General features: G+C 59.6%; 4 protein-coding genes across 4 annotated transcripts; all 4 read right to left on the reverse strand.

Moving 5' to 3' along the window:
- Nucleotides 1–309: 309 nt before the first annotated feature.
- Nucleotides 310–5,385, reverse strand: LMXM_29_2270 (conserved hypothetical protein; the record flags this gene model as incomplete). The annotated part of the gene is made up of 1 exon (XM_003877322.1): nt 310–5,385. One exon carries the CDS (start codon nt 5,383–5,385, stop codon nt 310–312), a length of 5,076 nt encoding a protein of 1,691 aa, XP_003877371.1.
- Nucleotides 5,386–6,927: 1,542 nt separating this feature from the next.
- Nucleotides 6,928–9,045, reverse strand: LMXM_29_2280 (tubulin-tyrosine ligase-like protein; the record flags this gene model as incomplete). The annotated part of the gene is made up of 1 exon (XM_003877323.1): nt 6,928–9,045. The coding sequence occupies one exon, from the start codon at nt 9,043–9,045 to the stop codon at nt 6,928–6,930; it is 2,118 nt and encodes a 705-aa protein (XP_003877372.1).
- Nucleotides 9,046–12,667: 3,622 nt separating this feature from the next.
- LMXM_29_2290 (ATP-dependent DEAD/H DNA helicase recQ family-like protein) lies at nt 12,668–15,679 on the reverse strand (the record flags this gene model as incomplete). The annotated part of the gene is made up of 1 exon (XM_003877324.1): nt 12,668–15,679. One exon carries the CDS (start codon nt 15,677–15,679, stop codon nt 12,668–12,670), a length of 3,012 nt encoding a protein of 1,003 aa, XP_003877373.1.
- A 938-nt stretch (nt 15,680–16,617) lies between these two features.
- Nucleotides 16,618–20,538, reverse strand: LMXM_29_2300 (conserved hypothetical protein; the record flags this gene model as incomplete). Its single annotated transcript, XM_003877325.1, has 1 exon — nt 16,618–20,538. One exon carries the CDS (start codon nt 20,536–20,538, stop codon nt 16,618–16,620), a length of 3,921 nt encoding a protein of 1,306 aa, XP_003877374.1.
- Between the last annotated feature and the right edge of the window lie 92 nt (nt 20,539–20,630).

Here is a 20,630-nt window from a genome sequence, read left to right on the forward strand (position 1 = left end):
TCAACACAGATGCAGCCGTGAAGCGAGGATTTCCCCGCCACTTTCATTATCGTTATCCTTCATGTTGTTGTACCTCTTCCAATGCATACGTAGTGTACAAACTTGCCAACGACCCCATGGGAGACGCATGCCTCCCCTCCCCCACCCAAGCGCGCGCACGTAGCTGCGGAGAAAGGCAGAGTCAAAGTAAGTCCAGCTTGACTAAAAGGGAGAAAGCACATGGCAGCAGCGAGAGCGCCAACACTTCATCTCCGCTGCGACTGCTGCGGCAGACAGTGAAGAGGGTACGTGCGGATAAGGGGCATTCTACTACTTGGGCCGCTGATGCGCACGATCCTCTCGCGCCTCGCGCTTTACACGCAGCGGGTCCTGAAGGAATTCCTCGCGCACGTGCTGCTGGTGCGAGCGAGCGAGCTTCTGCCGCTTCTTTCGAATCTGCGCCGCTACAAGGGGACCCCACTCCTCAGTCAGGGTCGAACCGCTGTTCTTCAGTTTCCTGTCCACCGCTACGCCGCTACTCGGTGGCTTGCCAGCGATGCGCTGCGGCGCTGCGTCGTCCCTGATCACTCCGCTGTGCGACGGAGCGTCACGTGGGAGTGCAGGGGTGAAGCTGGTGGAGACTGGAAGTGGCGATGCTTCAATGATTGCAGCCACAGCGTGCGAGGGCATCGTCTCCGGAATGTCGAACGGCACGGGGGCGAGCCCACGCGCCGACTCCACCACGTCATGGAAGAGCACCTCCACTGGCGCCAGAGCAGCGGCGTTGCCGACGAGCCAGTCGTCCACGTTGACCTTGGGAAAGTCATCGACGTCAATCCCCTCGCTTTTGCCAGCGCGCTCTGGGTACAAAAAACGCCGCAGCCGTGAGCGCAATGCCGCGCCACGCCAAACCGGCTGGATGCGCTTGACGGCAAGCTCCTCCTGGCGCGCCTGGGACTGCCAATACGCGAGCCGCAGACGGGCCAGCTCGAGGCGAGCCCGTCGAACGAGTACACGGCCGTGCAGCCACTCCGTGAGGTATGCGCGAGCGAGAAGGGCGACGTGGTCGTGCTGGTGCTGCTTGTAGGAGAAGTTACGAACGTGCGTGCATGCTAGCGGGTCACCCTCGGCAGACACAGCGAGCGCCGCTGAAGGGGGACGATAAGAGAGGCTGATCCACTCAGACAACACCGCGGCATCGACCCGGTAGTGTTCCACATGACGCTGGTGCTCCGCGGTGCGAACGTGAATTTGTGCTGCCGTTAACGCGTTAAGATCCGCCACTGCGGCGGCACTCGGATTACTCGGAGGCTGATCGCCGTCGCTTTTTGCACAAACAGCGGCAGCCGCGTCAGAGGCGGTGAGCTCCCAGGCCTTAGCGCGGTTCAACGGACGCTCTGCGTACGCCTCACGCAGCTCCTTCTCCTCCAGTACGTGCTGCAGCTGTGCATCCCAGCACAGGGCGGAAAAGACCTCTCGGTATAGCTGGGGGGTGGCAGCAGGGAGGTATCGCGACGACGACGTGACGAGCGCAGCAAGAGCAGCGTCGGCGTGCCATCCGCAGTCCAGATGATCGTCTGCCTCCGTCCCTGTTGTCGGTGCACGGGAAGATGACGAGTGGGACTCCGGCATTCGTCGCAGCTCACGCGCGTGTTCCCGACGACAGTTGTTCAGTATCTCCAAAGACGGAACGAGTTCGTGTAGTGCACGAGTCACAGTTGCTGCAAGTTGCACATCATTGGAGTCCTCGACCAGACAAGGATTCCCCGTGAGATCAAGCTCCTGCAGCCGCGTGCAGCATCTCAGCGGCTCTAGCGCGCTTAGAGAGGCAAGCCGATTGTGCGATAGCCTCAGCGACCTCAGCCGCGGACAGTGCTGCACTCCGCTAATGTCGCTGATCTCATTACCCTCGACCTGCAGCACTGTCAGCATCGGAAACCACCCGAGGGCGGCGGCGTCAAGGGAGGCGAGTTTCGTGCGATTCACAAACAGCTGCGTTAAGCAGGGGTAGACGTATTGACTCGTTGGAAGCGCACGCAGTGGATTGTGCGAGGCGCACAGCTTGCTGAGCAGCATGGGCGAGTTCGACGTAGCGTCGTCTTCACCTCCATCTGTTCTTGAAGTCAACGTTGCGAGTTCGTTGCTCCCCACATCCAGCTCGCGCAGCAGCGGCATCGCGCTGACGGCGTGCGCATCAGTCAGTCTGTTGTGAGCTGCTGACAACTCGCGCAGCTGCACACAGCCCTTGAGGGAGTCGAGGGCAGTCAGCTTGTTCTCTGTGACCGTGCAGCGGACCAACGAGGAGGAGGCGAGCGTACTCAGCGGCGTGAGCGAAGCGAGATTATTGGAGGAGACGGTAAGAGACAGCAGGTGAACCCGCGCCGCCAAGGCGTGGTTGCGCGCCGCCGCCACGTGGCGCAGGTGCGATGTGCGAGAAGAGGGAGCGCTGCCGGCAGAGAGGCGGCGCTGGTCGGGCAGTCCCGTCGCGAGCGCTCTGTCTGTCGTGCCTGTTGGGCCTGATACGTCCAGGGTATGCAGTTGCGCGTGAGAGACGCTGAGTGACTGCAACGAGGAAAAAGTGCGGACAGCCTCCAACACATCCAGTTGCCGCAGCGGATTGCCGCTTAAATCCAACTCCTTCACCACACGCGCGACCGAAACAGCGGCTTTGGGTTCGCACTGTGGCCTGGCACCTTGGGCAGCGCTGAGGCTGAGGTGACGCAGCTGGCCCCAGTCCACCTGCTGCAGGTCTTCGAGGGAGAGCACAAGTTTCGCCAGGTGCTGGGGTGCCCTCCGTGGGCTGCGTGCCACAGTGTGGAGCGACGGCCAGAGCAGCCTCACAAATGTGTCGGCGTCCAGCACTCGAGCATCCGCGGCAGCCTGCTTTGCGGGCACACCGCACTCCTCCACGAGAGGGGGATTCTCGGGGAGCACCACCACAGAGGCTGAAGCTTCGATGCTGTTGAGGCTCTGAGCAGCACCCTTGACATGAGCGCGGTAATGGCCCTCAGCTTCTACAAGAAGAGTGCGGACGCTCTCGAGCGTCTTTTGTCGCGTCGAGATCCAGCGCAGCAATGCCGCCCGTTCCCTCAGCAACGGCGCGATCCGCCAAGAATACCATTGGCTCTCGCGCAGTGTGTTCTCGTCTAGAGACACCGCTGTGTCAGCAGCAGACGCGTCATCTTCGCCTTGCAGTGTCTGTGAACATGCCCATACACGCTGCTGCTCGAAGACGGCGCGAAGCTGTTCCATGGCGCTCTTTGCAGTTGCCATCTCGCCGTCCACCCGTTTCTGGGTGGCCATTCGAGCGCGCTGCTCTTCCTCGTCTGCGTCGCGGCGCAACAACCGAAGCGATAGTGCCTCCTCTTGCAACAGCTTCTCCCGTTGCACCTCCCACTCTAGGATGAGCGTGTACACCAGCTTTTCACTTTCCTGGAGGCGTCGCAGTTCCTGTGACTGCTGCACCAGCGCTCTGTCCTTGGTGGCGGTGGCGAGGAGCTCGGCGTATGCGGTTCTCTGAGTTTCGCAAAGGTGCTCCGCAGCCTGGACCGCCGACCGCTCCAACGCAGTGCGCTGCTCTGCGTACCAAGTGAGCCAATCTGCACGGGCGCGAATCTCGCGCTCCACCAGCTCATCTTCGATGCGCATGCGGTGGCCCTCAGTGGCCTCGCGGTCTACAAGAAACAACTCTAGTGCCGCCTGCCGGCGAATGCGTTCTAGTGAAGTGTTCACAACCGACACGGAATCGGCTGCATCTCCGCTACCTCCACCTTGTTGCTCCTGAGCGGCGTTGGCGCCATTATCGAGGCCTACCTGGGTATACGGCTGAAGCGACCGCGTTGGGACTGCTCCACGGTACTGTTGCTCCTCTCGTGTGGGGGAGAGAAGTATGTCGAGCTGCTGCACAAACGACGGAAGAGTTGCAAGGCCGAGTGCATTGCGCTCGTAGCTCTGCAGCTTGACCTGTGCCACGCCTTGTCGAGCAGCACTACCGGGTCGACGCGCTCGCACGTGCGCTTCTCTTGACGCCGTGGCATGCAGCTGCATCTGGCCATCGCGGAGCTCCGTGTTGGCGATCAGCGCAAGCACCTCCGTGCTTCTTGTGAGCAGCTGCGGGAGCGACAGGGACTTTTCTTCCTCAGTTGTCGATCCGGTCGGCGGGCCCTCCACCTCTGACACCGCATTCGTTGCACCGCGGATCCCGGGATGCTTTTTTTGTGCCTGCAGCACAGCGCCGTCGCTGCCAGGCAGCGGCTGCACGGCTAACGGCAGCTCCATCTCGAATGCGCAAAGATACGGGAGTCCCGGCGTTTGGGTAAACAGGGTCGGCGCGTCGGCGTCGACATCTTCGGCGGACGGCGTCATCTCCACTTCATCATACCCCGCACTGATGTCACTTGCAGATGTACTCACTGTACGCAGAGCTAGGGTGGCACGGAGCCGTGCACGTCCCTCGCGAGCACGACGAAGCAGTTGCACGGCCTCTTCGTCATCTTCGTCTCCGTTTAGCACCTCCATCCGGTCGAAATACACATCTAGCGCATCCTCCGTAAGCAGCGCCTCGCGCTCTTGCTGCTTGCGCACGGCGTACGCTATGTCTTCTGTTTCCTGGTCACACGCCGCCGCAGAGCATGCCTTCAGTGTCTCCGCTGCCTTGGCGAGCAGCTGTTCCGTTGATTCAACTAGGCGGTGAAACTCGATATCCTCCGTGCATGCAGGGTCGCCGGCTGCTTTCATGGGGGAGGGATCACCACGGCACGCCAAGGGTGCCTCATGAGTGTCTGGCATAAACAAGTGCGATGCCATGGAAGCGATAGACGCACCCTGAACTGCGAGACTCGCACGACGCGCCCACTCCTTTCCGCTTCGCAAGACAGCAGCATGCCGCTCCACCGCGGGAGACCGCGTGAATCGGGTAAGTGACGGTGTTGACGTATGGCACGCCGTTCGTTCTCTTTGTAGCCCATCGCCGTTGCTCAGGTTCTCGAGAGCGTCAAGGGCGTCCGTAACAGTCTCCATCAGCGTCGCTGGTGTCGTCCTGTCCAGCAACAAGAGGGAAGGAAACTTCTCGTGGAGATACAGTCGAAGCGGGTCCTTGTGCCCGTGTTCGCGGTCACGCCTGGGTGCAGTCGTGCCGCCATGGCCACAGGGGTCTGCGACGACAGCGCCATCGCTCACGTCGTTGTCGTTGGACGCCGTACCCGTAAGAAAGACATGGCCGTCGCCCATCTGCGATTTAAACTGACTCGGTGCTGCCCACTCAAGGCCGTCGTTGTAGGGCCCCTCGGCGCCGTACTTGGCCAGCAGCGCAGCTTCCTCCTCAAGCGTCAGCTGCGGAAAAGGAGCCACCGCTGCGGTGGCCGGGCCCGCCTCGCCATTAGCCTCGTCGCCAGAGTCCACATTCATTCTAACGTACCCCGCTTGCTTTTTCTGTTGTCGCTTTGTAGTTGCTCTATTCTCTAGAGAGAACAACATGACAAAGGAATAGTGCACGGCAGACAGCGGTTCCACGTGTGCCTGGAACCTCCCTTGTACATCGTGACCGCCGTGCGTACGCGGCGAAGTTTGCTTCTGTCGCCGATACGTGGCATGTTCGAACGGGTGCAGTGGGGAGATGGGGAGAGAGAGGAAGAGAAACGTGGCGGAGGACCAGCGATGCCTCACAGACACAGCAAGCTGCGAGCATCCTGCACGGTGACCGAGGATGGCATGATCAGGCCCAGAGACTTCTGAGGTGCAGTAGTGGAAAGAAGACAGCAAGGGCGTTTCGTCACCTCTGCGCAGAGGGGGGGGGAGGAGGCTTTAGTGGGGAGCTCGTCAGTCCAGTAGGAGAACGCAGATGTATGCTCCTGCACTCTCTGGCGCACTCCTCCGGGGTAGGGAGGGAGGGAGGGAGGGAGGGAGGGGGGGCAAGAAAGGATGAATAAACGAGAAACGGAATGAGACGCGAATTAGCATCCGCCACCACGAGAGAGGGAGTGACAACGGCAGTCGAGTATCGGTGACGCGTATATCCGACTTTTACGGTTTGCCTGCTTCTGTATTTTATTTTCTGTTTTTTTTTCCGTTTGTCAAGCCTCGTCGAGACGCAGTGATTTTTTTTTAGAGAAGGTGTGCATGCGCTGACCGTGAGGATGACTCACATTCGGTGCATGTCTACCGATGGAAGGGAGGAGGAGGAGGGGGGTCGCGGTGTCTGTGAAGATGAGGGCTGGGGAAGATAAGAGTAGTAAGAACACATCGCAGCATTCATGACCACAACAAGAAGAGAGGGTTAGCGAGTGGGGAGAGGAAAGGCGGGGGGGCGGTGCTAGAGCGATGGGGCAAGAAGCATGTCCACCTCGCGGGATCAAGTGGCACGCTAGAAAATCAAGAGAGCGCCCGGACTGGAGTCACAGCGATACGCACAGACTTGGGAATCCACGGAACATCGAATGCCTCTCTTTCTCTCCCCCTTGAAGGATGCGTGAGCCTGTGTCCTGCGCCGGCATACCCCCTTCCCGTCACCATCGCGTTGCCGCACTCTCAAAGTCATCGCCTCCTCCCTTTCGCATATTCACTTGCAAAGGAGGCGCAGGCTCACCGGTTTCGATGAGCCGCACAGACAGGCTGGCAAGCGCAAAGAGAGTCGCATACTGACGGACGTTCACGCGGAGAGTTGCTGAGCGAGCAGGGAGGGAGATGCACCACCGAAAAAAAAAACGTTCAGCATCCCTTCGGGGAGGCAAGAACCTCACAAGCTACAACAAGCGCATTTTAGGAAGATCATGGGTCCCCCCAAAAGTCTCTTCCCTACACCTCGCTATGCTCTCTCTCCGCCTCTCGTTGCACAAGCAGAATGCCGCAGCGCGGTACTCGTGCACATGTAGCGTGAACGTGTAGACGTGCGCGTGGATTTGGTGTCGTCAGCAAATATGATGAAACCCCCCAAAAAGGACAACAACAATATCACGACGCCAACGCCCACGTGTCTTCCGCGCTGAGAAGGCCCTGTGACTCATATGCGTGCAAGTCCGCCAGGTAGGAGGGGCACATCGCCAACGAGTCAAGTGGCTGGTGCAAAGTCGGTGGTGCTGACAAGTCCGAAATGCTGACTGAGCTTTCTCTTTCTATTTTCTGCGAAGAGGCCCCTGAAAGCGTCTTCGCGGGGAAGATGCGGTGGAAGCCGCGGGCGTAAGCAAGCTCGTCCCTCATGCGCAGCTCCACGTCCTCGCGGGTTCCAGCAGCGTTGCCGCGAGCAACCACATCGACGTCACCCGCCTCCGCAATGTGGAAAAGCCCCCGATCCTTTGCTGCGAGGGGGCCGTGTAGGTCCTCGCGCAGCCGGGACGAGTTCCAGAGTGTGCTACCTGGTGCCATATTCCTCTCGAACGGCTCCAGCATCGCCAAATTGAGCAGGTCAGCCACCACGTTTGTCTTGGTGGAGTAGTCGAACGTCGAGCTGCTCTCAAGCGACGGCAGCGTGTTGACTTCAATGAGAAACGGATTGAGGCTGGCATCGAGCATGACGTCGAAACCATACAGCTCAAAGTAGCTGCCCGGCATCGGCACACGGCGAACGGCGTCGTTGACGACAGGCCGTACCGCCATTAAGGTGCGCGTGATCAGCTGGGCAATTTCCTCACGCACTGCATCGGAGGCGCGACGAGCCGGTGCCACTCCTGTGCGGCTCCTCACAGTACTTTCACCGCAAGCATCAATGTAGTCCCACAGCCGCTGGAGAGACCATTTCAGCTCCGGTAGGACTGCATCCCCGTCAACCGCATTGGTTTCCGTCGGCAAGGATAGAATGGAACGGCCATGGCCATGCATGGCGACGTAACGCCTGCCCACCGAGTAGTTTGTCAGGTGTCGGAAACGGTCGTGCATGTGCTTTGTGCAGTAAGCCGACGGAGTCACACTGCCGCTGTGGTTGTTGCCCCTGTTGCGAGAACCAGCGCTCTCGTGTCTTGCGCTACCGGCCAGAGAGCCTGGTAGAACGGCTCCGTCGCCTACCTCCATCCCGCCACAGTCGATACTCGAGGATGATGAGTTAGTCGTGTCGCTGTACGGCTCAGCTGCAAATCGCACCAGCCCCTCCTCGTGCCAGTAGACGGTGAGTGGGTTGTAAGAGGTGACAGCGACATAGAGGCGCAGATCCACCTTTCGACCCTCCACGAGAAGAGGATTCTCAATGTACTCCTGCACAACGTAGCTGCTGAAGAGCCGCCGAGTCTCCTTAGAGGCTGCCTTACAGTCAATCTCCTCCATGATGCGCTCCCATGACGGCGCATGCTCGGTGCCGCCTTGCGAGATCAAGATGCCCCGGCCGCAGCTGCCTCGAGACGGCTTCCAGATGAAGTGCCGGTCGCTCGGTGATGCCTTCATGGCAGTCACCAAGCTTTCCCGCTCCTGCGGATAGAACCAGGTGCGTGGTACATAGCTGTAGCGTGACTGCACCGCCTTACGCTCTCCTGACGTGGTGGCGCACTGCATGGCATCCTTGAAGGCCCGGCGCACATTCACCGCCATCCCTCGCTTGCAGCCGATGTTTGCGTGGCTCAGCGGGAAGTGGTTGTACCGCTGGTGAGAGTTCACCATGCGAAGCTTCTCCATGTAAGCTGCCTGCTCAGACGAATCAGCAGCGGCGAAGTCGAGGAGCGGGGTCGGCTGCCCGTCGCGCAGCATCTCGCAGAACCGCATCGAGCGTCCCCACACGAGGTTGCTCGCCACGTCACGAGCTTCTGCAGGGACACGGCGGAACCCAGCCTTCAAGAGCGGCAGCCGCAAGGCGTAGTACTCGCACGAGGATGACGTGATACTGAACAGTGGCAACGCAGTCCCGAGCGAGCTGGGCTGAAAAGCGTAGCCCGGTGGGCACTTCTCACGCATTCGGGGAAAGTAAAAGCTCGCTTTGCGCTGTGGGCTGCTGGACGGCTTCAAGTACACCGGCATCGGTGAAACAGACTCCACAGCGTGCATGAGGGACGACGATTCAGAGAGGCAGCTGCTGGCCGACTCACCCGCGTTCGCGGCCACTGCAGCCGCCGCCGCCGCGGCACAGAGACGCCCGTGACGACGGAACATGTCCCTGTGCACGTAATGCCACGAGTAGAGGGCTTTCCTGCAGCAAGGTGCAAGCAAAGGATACCGAGAGTGCGTAGAGAGTCCCGACGCACAAGCTACGCACCAAAACAACGCAGCCAAACTTTTTATTTTCTAATCCGCCGAGCAGCGGAGTCAAAGACGTCCCCTCTTCCCGTCGGCTTGCCCGAACTCCGCCTGCTCCGCCTCTCGTCGCGATGAAAAGCGTGCTTCTTTGTTGCGCACTGCTTTTTTGTTGTTGTTCGCACCGTGAGATCAACACCCAAACAAAGGCGTCGACTCACATCCCAGCTGAGCAGCACCAGTTACTTAATAGATTTCTGTCTCCCCGCGAGTATCGGGCAATGATGTCGTCTGTGTGCGGTGACGCAGGGGAAAAACAAAACCTATACAAGAGGACCTTCTCTCCCTTTAATACACACACACGCAGATAAAAAAAAAGAATACTGGAGAGCCCGTTGGATTAGTCGTCTCTCTCTCTGTCCCTCTGTCTGTCTGTGCGTGTTGTGTGTGGTGTACTAAATTGTTTGTGCGACTCACAAGTGAGTCTCCGCGTCACCCCCTTTCCGGGCGCGTTTACGGCGAAAGTGAAGGACCGAGACGCCGTCTGAGATGCGCAGGCGCGAAGAAACGAGTGCGAAGAAAAAAAAGAGGCAAGAAGAGTGAATACCATCGGGGCGGATGGACGGATGGAAAAGGTTCGGGGGTGGCACCTACGTGCGTAGAATTACCCTTGCCACTCGCAGCTCAGCCCTTCGCATGAAGCCGCTGAGCCGGAGAGGAGCTACTGTACTCGGTTAGCAAGAAAAATGTCCTGGGAGTTGAGAACACGCCACCATTCTTACGCTATCACCGACAGGCGCACAGTTCTACACTACAGATGCAACGTGCGCATGTGCGCGCGACGGCAGGCGGTGGGCGAAGGTGCCCATGAGGGCTTCTGCGCTGCTTCATGCTCTCTCACTGACGGTCCATACACTTGGGTCAGCAAAACACTCCCTCACTCTCATAGCTACACAGAGAGAAAGCCACACATACACGCACACACAAAACTAGAAATCGTCCTGCACAACGTGATGCACCATTGTGTCGCCTTGCGTGCATCCGTGCCGACAGCGACATGTCAAGGACATAGTAAGGCGAGAAAAAAAAGTCGGAAAACAAAGGCGCGAAACCATGGGGCTCGTTAGTCGCGCTCAGTGCCCTTTTCACGGAGCACGATTGCGCCAGCATCTATGCGTGCACGTGTGCAGAGCCGATGCTGCGCACAACAGGCAAAAAAGCCCCATACCCATACAACGAGCAAGTAGCCAACTCCGCAGCAAGGCTAAAGAAGCATCAGCAACAAAAATGTGCATGAGCACAACAACGGATATATAGACATTTTTTGTCTCCGTGGGAGGAAACACTTCGCCTTCAGCTTACCTCATGACGAAGGATACCCCTCCGCGCGTGGTATCCTCCAGTGCTCACTGGCACCCGTTTTCCCTCTCACTCAGAGTGGAAGCCCAGGCAGGACCGCTATCCCCTGCCGATCCCAAGCCACGTCTGGTTTTGAAACAGGGTCCAAGTGCCGACGACGTAGGGAGCCCAGAGTGACTTATCGCTATTCATGTCGGCAGCGAGGTGATGGACGGCGTGGCGGCAGGGAGACCTGCGACCGTGCACATGCTTGTTTCATCCACATGATGGGCAGAGTGTCAGCGTGACTCGAACGCAATCTATTACCCGGCCCCCTCCCACTGGCCTACTCGTGTGTGTGGGGGAAGGGGGAGGGTCTGAGGCGCCTGTGCGGGGTGGAGTTTGAGGCACGGGTCGTGTTCGCAGGTGCCTGTGTTGCCGCATTGCTGTACTTTGCGTATGTCTAGCACTGCTTTGGACCAGGCGCATGGGGGCCCTGTGACAGGGTCGGTGGGATCGAGCGGACTTGAGGTCGTGTGGCACGGCAGAGACTGTGCATTCTGAGAAGGAAAAACGCATCGCTTGCCAGTATGTCGACTCGGCTAATGAAAGTTCAGTGGTGATGCGAATCGTCCACGCCACTGTAGCGCACCAAGAAGTCAGAGACATGCCAATGAGGTGAGAGTCCACATAACCCCCGGTGTGAAGCAACGCACCATGCACCATCCAAGCAGCACCAAAACAGTTACCTACACCGTGGGTCACAGGCGTCTGTGTACGCACATTGCCAGATCAAAGAAGCCCGAAGAAGAAAACAGAAGTGCCGTTGTGTTCGGCTTTTATTATCACAGATGGGTGTGCTTATACGTGCGCGCGCGCATGATTGAAGGATTGCATGAACGGACGTAGAGCGAGACGGTCTCCCGCACGACGTTGGATGAGCCCCCTCCTCCCCGCCTTCGTACAAACAACATAGCGGTTTGAAAAGAAAAAGTGTCAAAGAGGCATCGGCACAGACGCGCCGACATGGACGACAGGAGGATAAAGAAAGTCATACGAAAAAAAAAGACACAGAGGTACTGGAGAAAGCAAGCAAGCGAGCCACGGGAACAAACCAAGACCCTAAGAAGCGCTACGAATAACCGGCTTGCGAACTTGTGAGCCAGCCATCGTACATTTTGTGTGCTTGCTACTACGGTTATGGCTGGATGTCATCCATGTTCTATCCTTTCTCAGCTGACACTGTCGCCATCGTTCTCTCCCCCTCTTCCTCTCTGCGACTGTGGGTCTGTAATTCTCACCGTCGCATTCAACTTTCCGAAGAAGTCTCCATCGGCAAGAGAACGGCGGAGCCATCAAGAGCAAGGGCAAGATCAAGAGCGAGAAGAGAGCCGGACACCAGAGACACATGGCGAGAAGCGCCAAACCGCACACAACACAAAAAAGAAAACGCGAAAAACGTTACGGGTCATGACAGCGCAACAGTACGAAAAGACGCACAGAACACATGACGTCGGAATAAATGGGAAACATACAAAATGGAGGCAAAACACAGTCAGGGAAAAGATGCGTGAGCACGCTTGTGCCTCGGTGTTTCGTGTGCGTGCGCCTACGTGTGTGTGTGTGTGAGGAGGGGGAGGGAAGGTGGCTTCGCTGCTCGTATCTTCTCCGATCTGAACCAGCATGCCGTAGGCCGGGCTTGTCCGCGTGCCTTCGCCGGCCGCGTTCGCCCAGTGACACGTACTTCTCGGACAAAAGAGGCTCCCTTTTGCCGTCCCTCTCTCGCCGCTAACAACACGAAGTACAGGAAAATAAAAAGAGGGCAAGGAGAGAGTGGATAAGGGGAGGGGCGACACAAGGAAAATGGCGAGGGAGTAGGGCGAAGGCAAGAGGACATGGTTTATAAAAACGCCGCACACACGCAAGAGGAAGAGGGGGTTCATGTGAAGCGTGGGGTATCAGAGAAGTCTTCACGCACACGCGCGCGCAGAAGCGCACACGGACACGCACACAAACAGACTCCGGGACAACGTCGATTCGCTGCACAGTCCGCGCTGAAAGACCACGCGTCATGCGGGACAGAGTGGGTCGTGTTTCGCTGCCCTCAGGACTCGGCCGCTTTTTCTTCTTTGGGGGGGAGGAATGCGTTTAGCGGCTTCGCTTTTATTCTCCTCTCTTCACGCTACCAAGTGTTACTGCGGCCTCACGCTTCAGCGGTTGGGGCGTCGAGGTGGTGGGGCGCAAGCACCTGTAGCACCCAAGAGAGCTCAAAGGTGCGCAGCGCCCCAAAGTACGGGGAGTTCACGTACCAGCTCTGAGCCAAGGGAAGCTGCCCTGCGTACTTGCCATGCTGGATAAGACTCCTTGGGCGAATCCCCAACAAAGCACGCAGCGCCTCATAGGTGGAATGAATTCGGAGGCGATTCTCTTCGACAAAGGCGTTGACCAGAGATACGGCCTTCATCTTGCCCATCCCCTGGCCTGGCGGCCTCCATGAGAGATGACCGTTGTCGAGCCCCGTGCCGCACACACCGGGCTCCCTGCTCAGCTCAGCAGCGATGGCCTCGTGGGTTGGGCGTTGAAGGACGCTGAACATCCGTCGCAGCCCGGCCGCCTGCGCATCCAGACGACCGCGATGGAGCGCTAAAAGGTGTGAGGCGAGGGCTTGCTGGCCGGCAGGACTCGCCGCCTCGTCGAACGAGTCTGCTAACTCTAGAAGGAAAGCTGACGACCTGCCATACTTGGCGACCGTTACGATGCCGCTTTCCACGAGGTCCTGCATGCGCTGCTGAAACTCGTCAAGCGGCATCGACAGCTTGTTCGCCATTTCGATCTGGTTCGACATGTTTGGTGTCACGCGGCACAGCTCAAGCACCGCGTCAGTGGCCCCGAGCTGACGAAGGAGAAGACCCACGCCGGCGACGGCCGAGGAGGAGCCACCTCGTGCCTCTGTGGCGCCAGTGCGCCGTCGCTTCAACGGCGCTGCTCTGCCGCGGAGGGTGGCATTGCTGGTCGAGCTCCCCAGCTCCGGATCACGGTCTTTTCCTGCCTCTTCCTGCACCCGCAGAACCTTGTAGCTGAGCGGATACGCGCCGAAAACACTCTTGAAGGGGACAGGTAGACGGGAAGAGGATGTGCACGAGGAGAAGTCCTCAGCAAGTGGAGCCTCGGGCTGAGTTGCGGTGAGGAGTAGAAAAAGAACCGTCTCGATGATCTCCTCACTGAAGCCCAGCTCCGCTGAAAGAGCGGATACAGAGACAAGCATGAGTCGCCGCCCGACGTGGGTCGTAGAACACGACAAGATCGCACGCACGATGGAGTGCATCTCGGACGGCGAGAGCAGCGTCCCCCAGAGTCGGCACCGGAGGGTGTAGAAGTCAAAAGGGTTGTACAGGAGACGGCAGATGCTTGGCGCACCGTCGCGACCCGCCCGGCCGATCTCCTGCACGTAGCACTCCATCGAGCTCGGTGCTGAGGCGTGGATAACGCTGCGGATGTTGGCCTTGTCGACGCCCATGCCAAACGCGATCGTGGCGACCAATACGTCGATCTTGCCTTGCAGAAACTGTCGCTGAGTGGCGCTCCGCATCGTCCGTGTCAACGCGGCGTGATAGGGGCGGATCACCATCGCGGCCTCCGGAGCGCGTGGCGCTTCTGCGTGCTCGTCATTGGGGTTCTCTTCCCTACCCTCGCCTTCCGCATCGTAGACTGCGCTACCCTGCTCGCGTGGAAGCGGGTACTGCGCGGCATGGAACACACCAGAGTGCGTCCCCGACACCGCCGACGGCGACGGCGAGTGCGCCTGCCCACATTTGGAGGAAAGCAGTCCCGACAACGCGTCTGCGTCTGCGCGGCTTTGTACGTACACAATCATCGGCTTCGGCAGCTGCTGCACCGCCTCCAGGAGCGCGTCCTGCGCCACTCGCGCAGATGGCTCCCGAGCCTCGGCATCGTCACCCGACGCAGAAGGGAGGTGGTAAAATGACGTGTGGCGCTCAACTAGGTTCGTCACCTGCAGCCGAAGGTTCGACCGCCACTGATCGCCGCACGCCACTGTCCGCACAATACCGAAACTGGCTTGGATGTCGTGCACGACTGCCTTCGTGGCAGTCGCGGTGAGACATAGGTACGGCACCGCTGCCAGCGCCTCCCTCGCCCACATTGCCCGTCGCTCCTGACATGGGTGTGCCGCTGGGTCGCCAAGGAGTGGGCTCTGCAGCACGCGGCTGACGTACATGAAGGTGGGCCGGAAGTCGTAGGCCCAGCCAGACACACAGTGCACCTCGTCTACGCATACCAGCGCCAGCCGGTGCGTCTGTGCCTGCAACAGACGCCGCAGCGGCACACTCGCGATGAGCTTCTCCGGCGACACGAACAGGATGTCAAGCGGGCAGATCGGGGACTCAAGCTGGGCAAGCACCCGTGCCTCTCGGTCAGCGCCCACTTTCGCCGACAGCACAAAGGCGCTCAGGTGATCAACGGCGTTGACTTTCTCCGCCTGATCCTCCATAAGCGCGAGGAGAGGAGAGACAACAACGCAGAAGCGGCTGAACAGGTGCGCCGGCAGACCGGTGCTTGGCAGAGCGCCGGCAGATCTCGAGGTGCCCGTCTGCCCTTCTTTCACCGCCGTCTCGCTCACCTGCTGCGCTGCTGCCGGTGACGTCGCAGCTTGCCGGCACCACCGCGTGTAGCGACATTGAAACAGCAGACGATGAACGAGCATTGGAAACTGGAAACAGAGAGACTTTCCCCAGCCCGTGGGGCACACGGCGAGCGTGTTGACGCCAGCGAGAACCGACAGACACACCTCTTGCTGATGGGGCTTGAAGGCGCCCGTGTCGAAATGAAAGCACGTGCGCAGCAGGTACCCACATGCCGGAAGCGTATCCACGCTTTGCTGCGTTGAATCCGATGGTGGTGCCTGGCTCGTGCTCGCGAATGCTTTGGCGGCGTCCATGATCTCCATGAGCATCTGCTCGAGGTGACTCACATCACATTCCAACTCAGCCATTTGCGCCAGCGGAGCAGAAGTTGCCGATGCGAGGGATTTCGAGGTGGCTGAACTTGATTCTGGAACAGGTGATGCTTCAATGCCGTGAGAAGCACCGTTGACGAGCACATTGTCCGACGCAGGACAGTTTCCCAGCGAAGTACCAAGGAGGTCGCGCCTGGTGCACTTGCGGGCGTGCAAGAAGCCGACCTGGTTCATGGACATGGTGGCGAGAAACGGAATCGGTTCCTCTGCCTCGCTCGACTGAGGTGCTTCGACATCCGCAAGCGGTGGATTCGGTGGCAAGGTACTACACCGGCGCTTTCTGCTGTCGCACAGCGGTGGCTGCCGTGGCCCTGACGATGGCGACGGAGACGATGATGGCATTCCCAGGGACGCCAACGCTTACAGCTGCGCTAAAGAGTACACCAAAGAGTTGCGCGCGGGCAAGATACGTGATTTCATGACGGTCTGCGATGTATGCGTGCGCCAATATGTATGGATACTCCAGTGGGTGTGTGACCCGTCAGAGGCGACTCTAGGCTGTGCCTTCTATGCATGTATGTCCGTCTCTGCCGGTGTGCAAATCGCGAGAGTAGCGCTCGCAGGCTTCTCGGTTATGGGGGAGGGCTTGCTCTCGTCGCTGCAGTGTGGGTGTGGGTGTGCTCGTCGTGGCAGTGACACTGGCAACGAGTGCGACGACGGAACGGCAAAGAGTAGAGAGGGATTGCGTCACGAAGAACAACAACGTGAAAAGGGGAAGATGACCACGTTTTTTTTTCGAAAGACAGCGAAAAGGAACCATACAGCCACAGCAGACGCACACATATCACGCGAGCAGCGCATCAATTGGAGGCCGACTCCTTCCAGAGGGGGAGGGGTGGTGGTGGTCGCAGGCAACGCGGCATCAGAGGTTCTCCCACCCCCACTGACACCCAAGAAAAACTTGGCGGCTTTTCACCTCACTTTACCTCGCCGGCCTCATCAGAGGCGGGCTGTCACCCCTCTTCACTGTGGTGGTCGCTCTTTTCGGATTCGTGGATGCGGCTGCGTTCCTCTCCGCCGAGTCATGCAGCACAGCAGCCCTCGTGCATGCAAATGACACGTCGCTCCCACTAATCACGGACACACGAGAGGCTCATCAGCACTGCACGAAAGCCGCATTAAATACCGAACTCCACATCTGGCAGAAGTCGGTCCTCGCTAGGGTGCACACTCGTCTCATCTTCCTCGTCCTCCTCTTCCTCTTCGGCGATCATGGCCTCGTCACCCTCGCTGCCTTCATCGCCGGCCGTATTGTCGCGTAGCCGGCCTTTCCGTGCCTCGACCAACGTCCGTACACGCTCTCGTGCCTCGCGTAAGTGTACCTCCAGCATCCCCTCCGGGTCATGAAACGGGTAGTGGTAGCGAAAACCGAGAACGGTGAGCTGCGCCACGTCGTCTTGAATGCGAACAAGGCCACGGTCTCTCATCCGCTCGAAAGCCTCGCGCACATCAGTGAAGCCAAGCGACTGCACCTGCGGCGCCGGCCACACACGAGACGCCACACGCAGGCGAAGGATCGGGAGCATATTGGGGACACGACCAAACTCGTCCCCGTCATCGTAGCAGAAGAGATCCATGAGCGGCGCGATGCGAGCGTGAAAAGAGCGCTTGTCACGTGCGGGAGCCACATTAGCATCCGCCGTTGTCATCGCCGGTGCTGGAGCGGCCTCATCAATTCGATGATGGCTGTTTTCTTCATCGTCTGGTGAGACAGTCCCTCTGTTGAGCGATGCCCCGTCCATAACATCTGCCCAGAAATCGCGCCGCTCTCCGGTGGCTTGGGGACGTGGTGACGCACACGCTGGTGCTTTACGCTCTGCCGTTCGCTGAGCGCTTTCGGCGCTGCTCTTGTTCACATTTGCGCCACTGGCCTCAACCTCACCGGCAGGATTAGCATCGTCATCTTCGTCGAGCATGTCCGCAGGCACCTTTGCCTTTCCAGAGACTAAATACTCGAGAAGGTCATCCGGGGTGATGCTGTCCAGGACAGTCCGCAGCGCCTCCCGCACCTCCATCACGCGGGCCGAGGACAGTTGCAGGTGCTCCAAGAAAGTCGATACGCGGTATTCGCTCTCCAGACGGCGCCGATAGGAGTCGAAGCGATGCTGACGAGCTGCTTCAGCGTCTACACGGCTCTGCATTGCTTTGCGCCGCAGTGTTTCGAGTGCAACCTCCCGCTTTCGCTCCAGTGCCGCTGCATCGTCACGAAGGCGAGCGACATGGGCGGCGCGGCGGCGTTGGAGCTCCTCTTGCACACGCTGCTGCTCGGCAGTCCTCGCAGCGCGCTTCGCCTCTGCTGCATTGCAGAAAGCGCGGTGAGCTGCAGCTAGCGCGCGAATGCTCTGCAGCTGTTCCTGCATCCGTTGGCGATCCTCTTCGTGCGCCTCCTGCCGTGCCGAGTTCGCTGTGGCGAGGTGCTTGACCTGCAACCTTCCCACCTCGTCCAGCAAACGCTGAAGCCCGTGCTGGGAAGCGGATGCTGGCGCATGCTCAAGTGCAAGTCCGCACGTTGGCGGCAGCGCTACCTTACCGGCACATGCGTCTGATGTGCGCATGCGGATCAGGCTGGCCACCAGCGCTGTGCCGTCGCCAGCGCCAACCGTGATAGCAGCAACGCACTCCGCTACGTCGGCAAGAACGGCGTGGCTCCACCGCCTGCACAGCAGACCGAGCAGAAAGGCGGCAGGGATTGGGTGCAACTGCTGCTTCAGCATTGAAGAACTGGTCTTGATTGCTTGCCCGGCTGCCTTCCCTCCTGCTCCCACGACTTCTCCATTTGCAGCGGCACGCACCACAGCTATCCACAGCGCGCTGGTGGGAGAGCCCCACAGCACCTGCGACAGCATCTCCGCAGCCGCACTCGACGTGGATGGGAGAGAGGAATACGAAGGCAGCAAGAAGGGCGACAGCCACAACATGCTGCCCGTGTCCTGTGTGAGAGCGGTCAACACCGCTATCGTCGACGGTGCACTCAGAAGCGTCCTCATAGACGAAAGGTACCCCACGTCACCGCCTTCAGTGTCTCTGCACGATGCTGTCATTGCACACTGCCACACAAAGCATGCGAAGACGCTGAAGTTGTGCCACAGGGCGCCGCTGAGGCGCTGCAACTGGTGCTGCAAGAGATAGGAGTACGCACGAACGACGCAGTCAAGCACGCGCCCGCCTTGATAGCACACACTGTCCACGGAACTCCCGCCCTCACCGCGTGACGCCTCTGCGCCAGCACGCAGCAGCGCTGTCAAGAGAAGACAGGTACAGCAGCCAGAGAGCAGCACCGCAAGAGGAATAGGCGCTGGGAGTGCTGCTGCCGCTGCATCACTCGGTCTCCCTCCATTCAGTGGGCTCGATGCGGCATCGTTATGAGAGTTTTTGCCGCTTCGACTGGTGGCGCTCTTCTGCTTTCGCTTGAACTTGGCAGTGCCACCCCTCGCGGGCTCCTGTTCTTGCTTCGGGGATGGCCGCACACCGTGATCTAGTCTCGGGGTGCCCCGTAGGACACCTTCCAGGACGCTGACGACGTTGGTCTCCACCAATGATGCCGACGCTGTGGCTGTCGCCATCATCAAAGCCGCGTCTTCCGCTCCCCACTCCACCTGGCGCATCAGTCCTCCCCGCCAGAGCGCCACTGCGGCCGGTCGAGCCAGCAGGAGATCCCCAAAGACCTGCAGAGGTTCCAGCGCCAGCGGTACAGCGCTCCCTTCCACCAGGAGAACACCCGACTCGGACTGCACATACGCCAAGGACACAGACGCGCACGACGCCGGTGCTCTGTCAGCCAGAAAGACCGCCCTACTTGCCTTGCAGACGGCAGCGATCAAGTGCGATTCCGTAGCCGACAGGCTTGGCGCCGTCTCTGCAATATCGGGCGGAGACGGAGGGGGAGTCGTCAGGGTTTTGTCCGTTCGGAGGTCGCAGTAGATGCGGTACAGAAATACGTACACCAGCAAACTCGCCATGGCGTTCTCGGTGCCGATAGGCCGCGACATTGCCGCGCAGCCAAGTCGGCGGAGGCGCGCTGCGTCCCACGCACGAAGTGCCATGTCACGAAGCTCGTGACTAGAGAGCAAGGTAGTGTGCCCTGCGCGCTGCGAGGCTGCGACAACGTCTACGTAGTAGTCCAGCAGCGGTGCGTCGAGGCAGGGGAGCAGCGAAGACGGCTTCAGCTTCGGAACGAGGTGGCCAGCGTACACATCCAAGATGCGCCGCGCCAGGTCTCCGTCTCCAGCGACGCAGGCGAGAAATTTGGGTGTGCTATCGACGAAGGACTCAAAAACGGCACGACACTCCTCGGAAAGCGGAGCCTCAATCATGGAGTGCAAGAGGGCACACGACACAGCGGAGTGGCTACCACCAACTTCACCTGCCCGATTGGCGCCACCCGTGGCGGTAGATGGAGAAGAATAACGTGTCTCGTTGCCCGTATCGCCGGCGTGTGATGCGCCTCCTTTGCCTTTTCCACCTTTGCTATTCGCACCATTTCCCGCAGTGCTGGGCCCAGGCCCCCCTAAACGAAGAAATCGGCGCATGTAGGCCGGCGTCAAGGTGTGTGTGAGCGCCATGAATGTAAAGAGCGTCACCTCCTTCTCCACCTCTGCGTCGTGGCTGTCGACTTCCCTCGACGGCGCCGTCGAAGCGCTGGCGAGGGTGCACGTCGCAGATGAGCCGGTCGGTGAAGACACTGCTTGAGGAGCAAGCACTTGCTCTGCATCCCGTAGAAGGTACGAGATGGGATAGGTGGATAGAGAACTGGCTTGGGCAGCCGCCAGCAGCAGTGGACGGTAAAGCCGCAGACATGGTGTGTGGTTCGGCGTGCCCTCCTTGAGCGAGGCGCAGAGGACGGGCAACGTTGTCGTCACCTCCCTCACCCCTTCAAGGGATTTGAGCTTGCCGGCTGCGGCGACGGTGCCAAGTGTCGCTTGTACCGCTTGGGCCTTGCTGACAAGGTCATGTGAGGCTTCGACCGGAAAGGGGGGTCGTCCAAGCGCGTCATCGAAGGCTTTGATTACCCGAGACGCCTCCGCTCTCCAGTCCGTCATGGAAGGGTGCATGACGGGAGGAGGGAAAAGCCACTCAGGAGCGTGCGCCTCTGTCACTTGTTCGACTGTCCACAGTTCGTGGAGCGAGAAGA

Source organism: Leishmania mexicana, chromosome 29, assembly GCF_000234665.1.
Source record: "Leishmania mexicana MHOM/GT/2001/U1103 complete genome, chromosome 29".
In the NCBI taxonomy this organism is placed as follows: Eukaryota; Euglenozoa; class Kinetoplastea; order Trypanosomatida; family Trypanosomatidae; genus Leishmania; species Leishmania mexicana.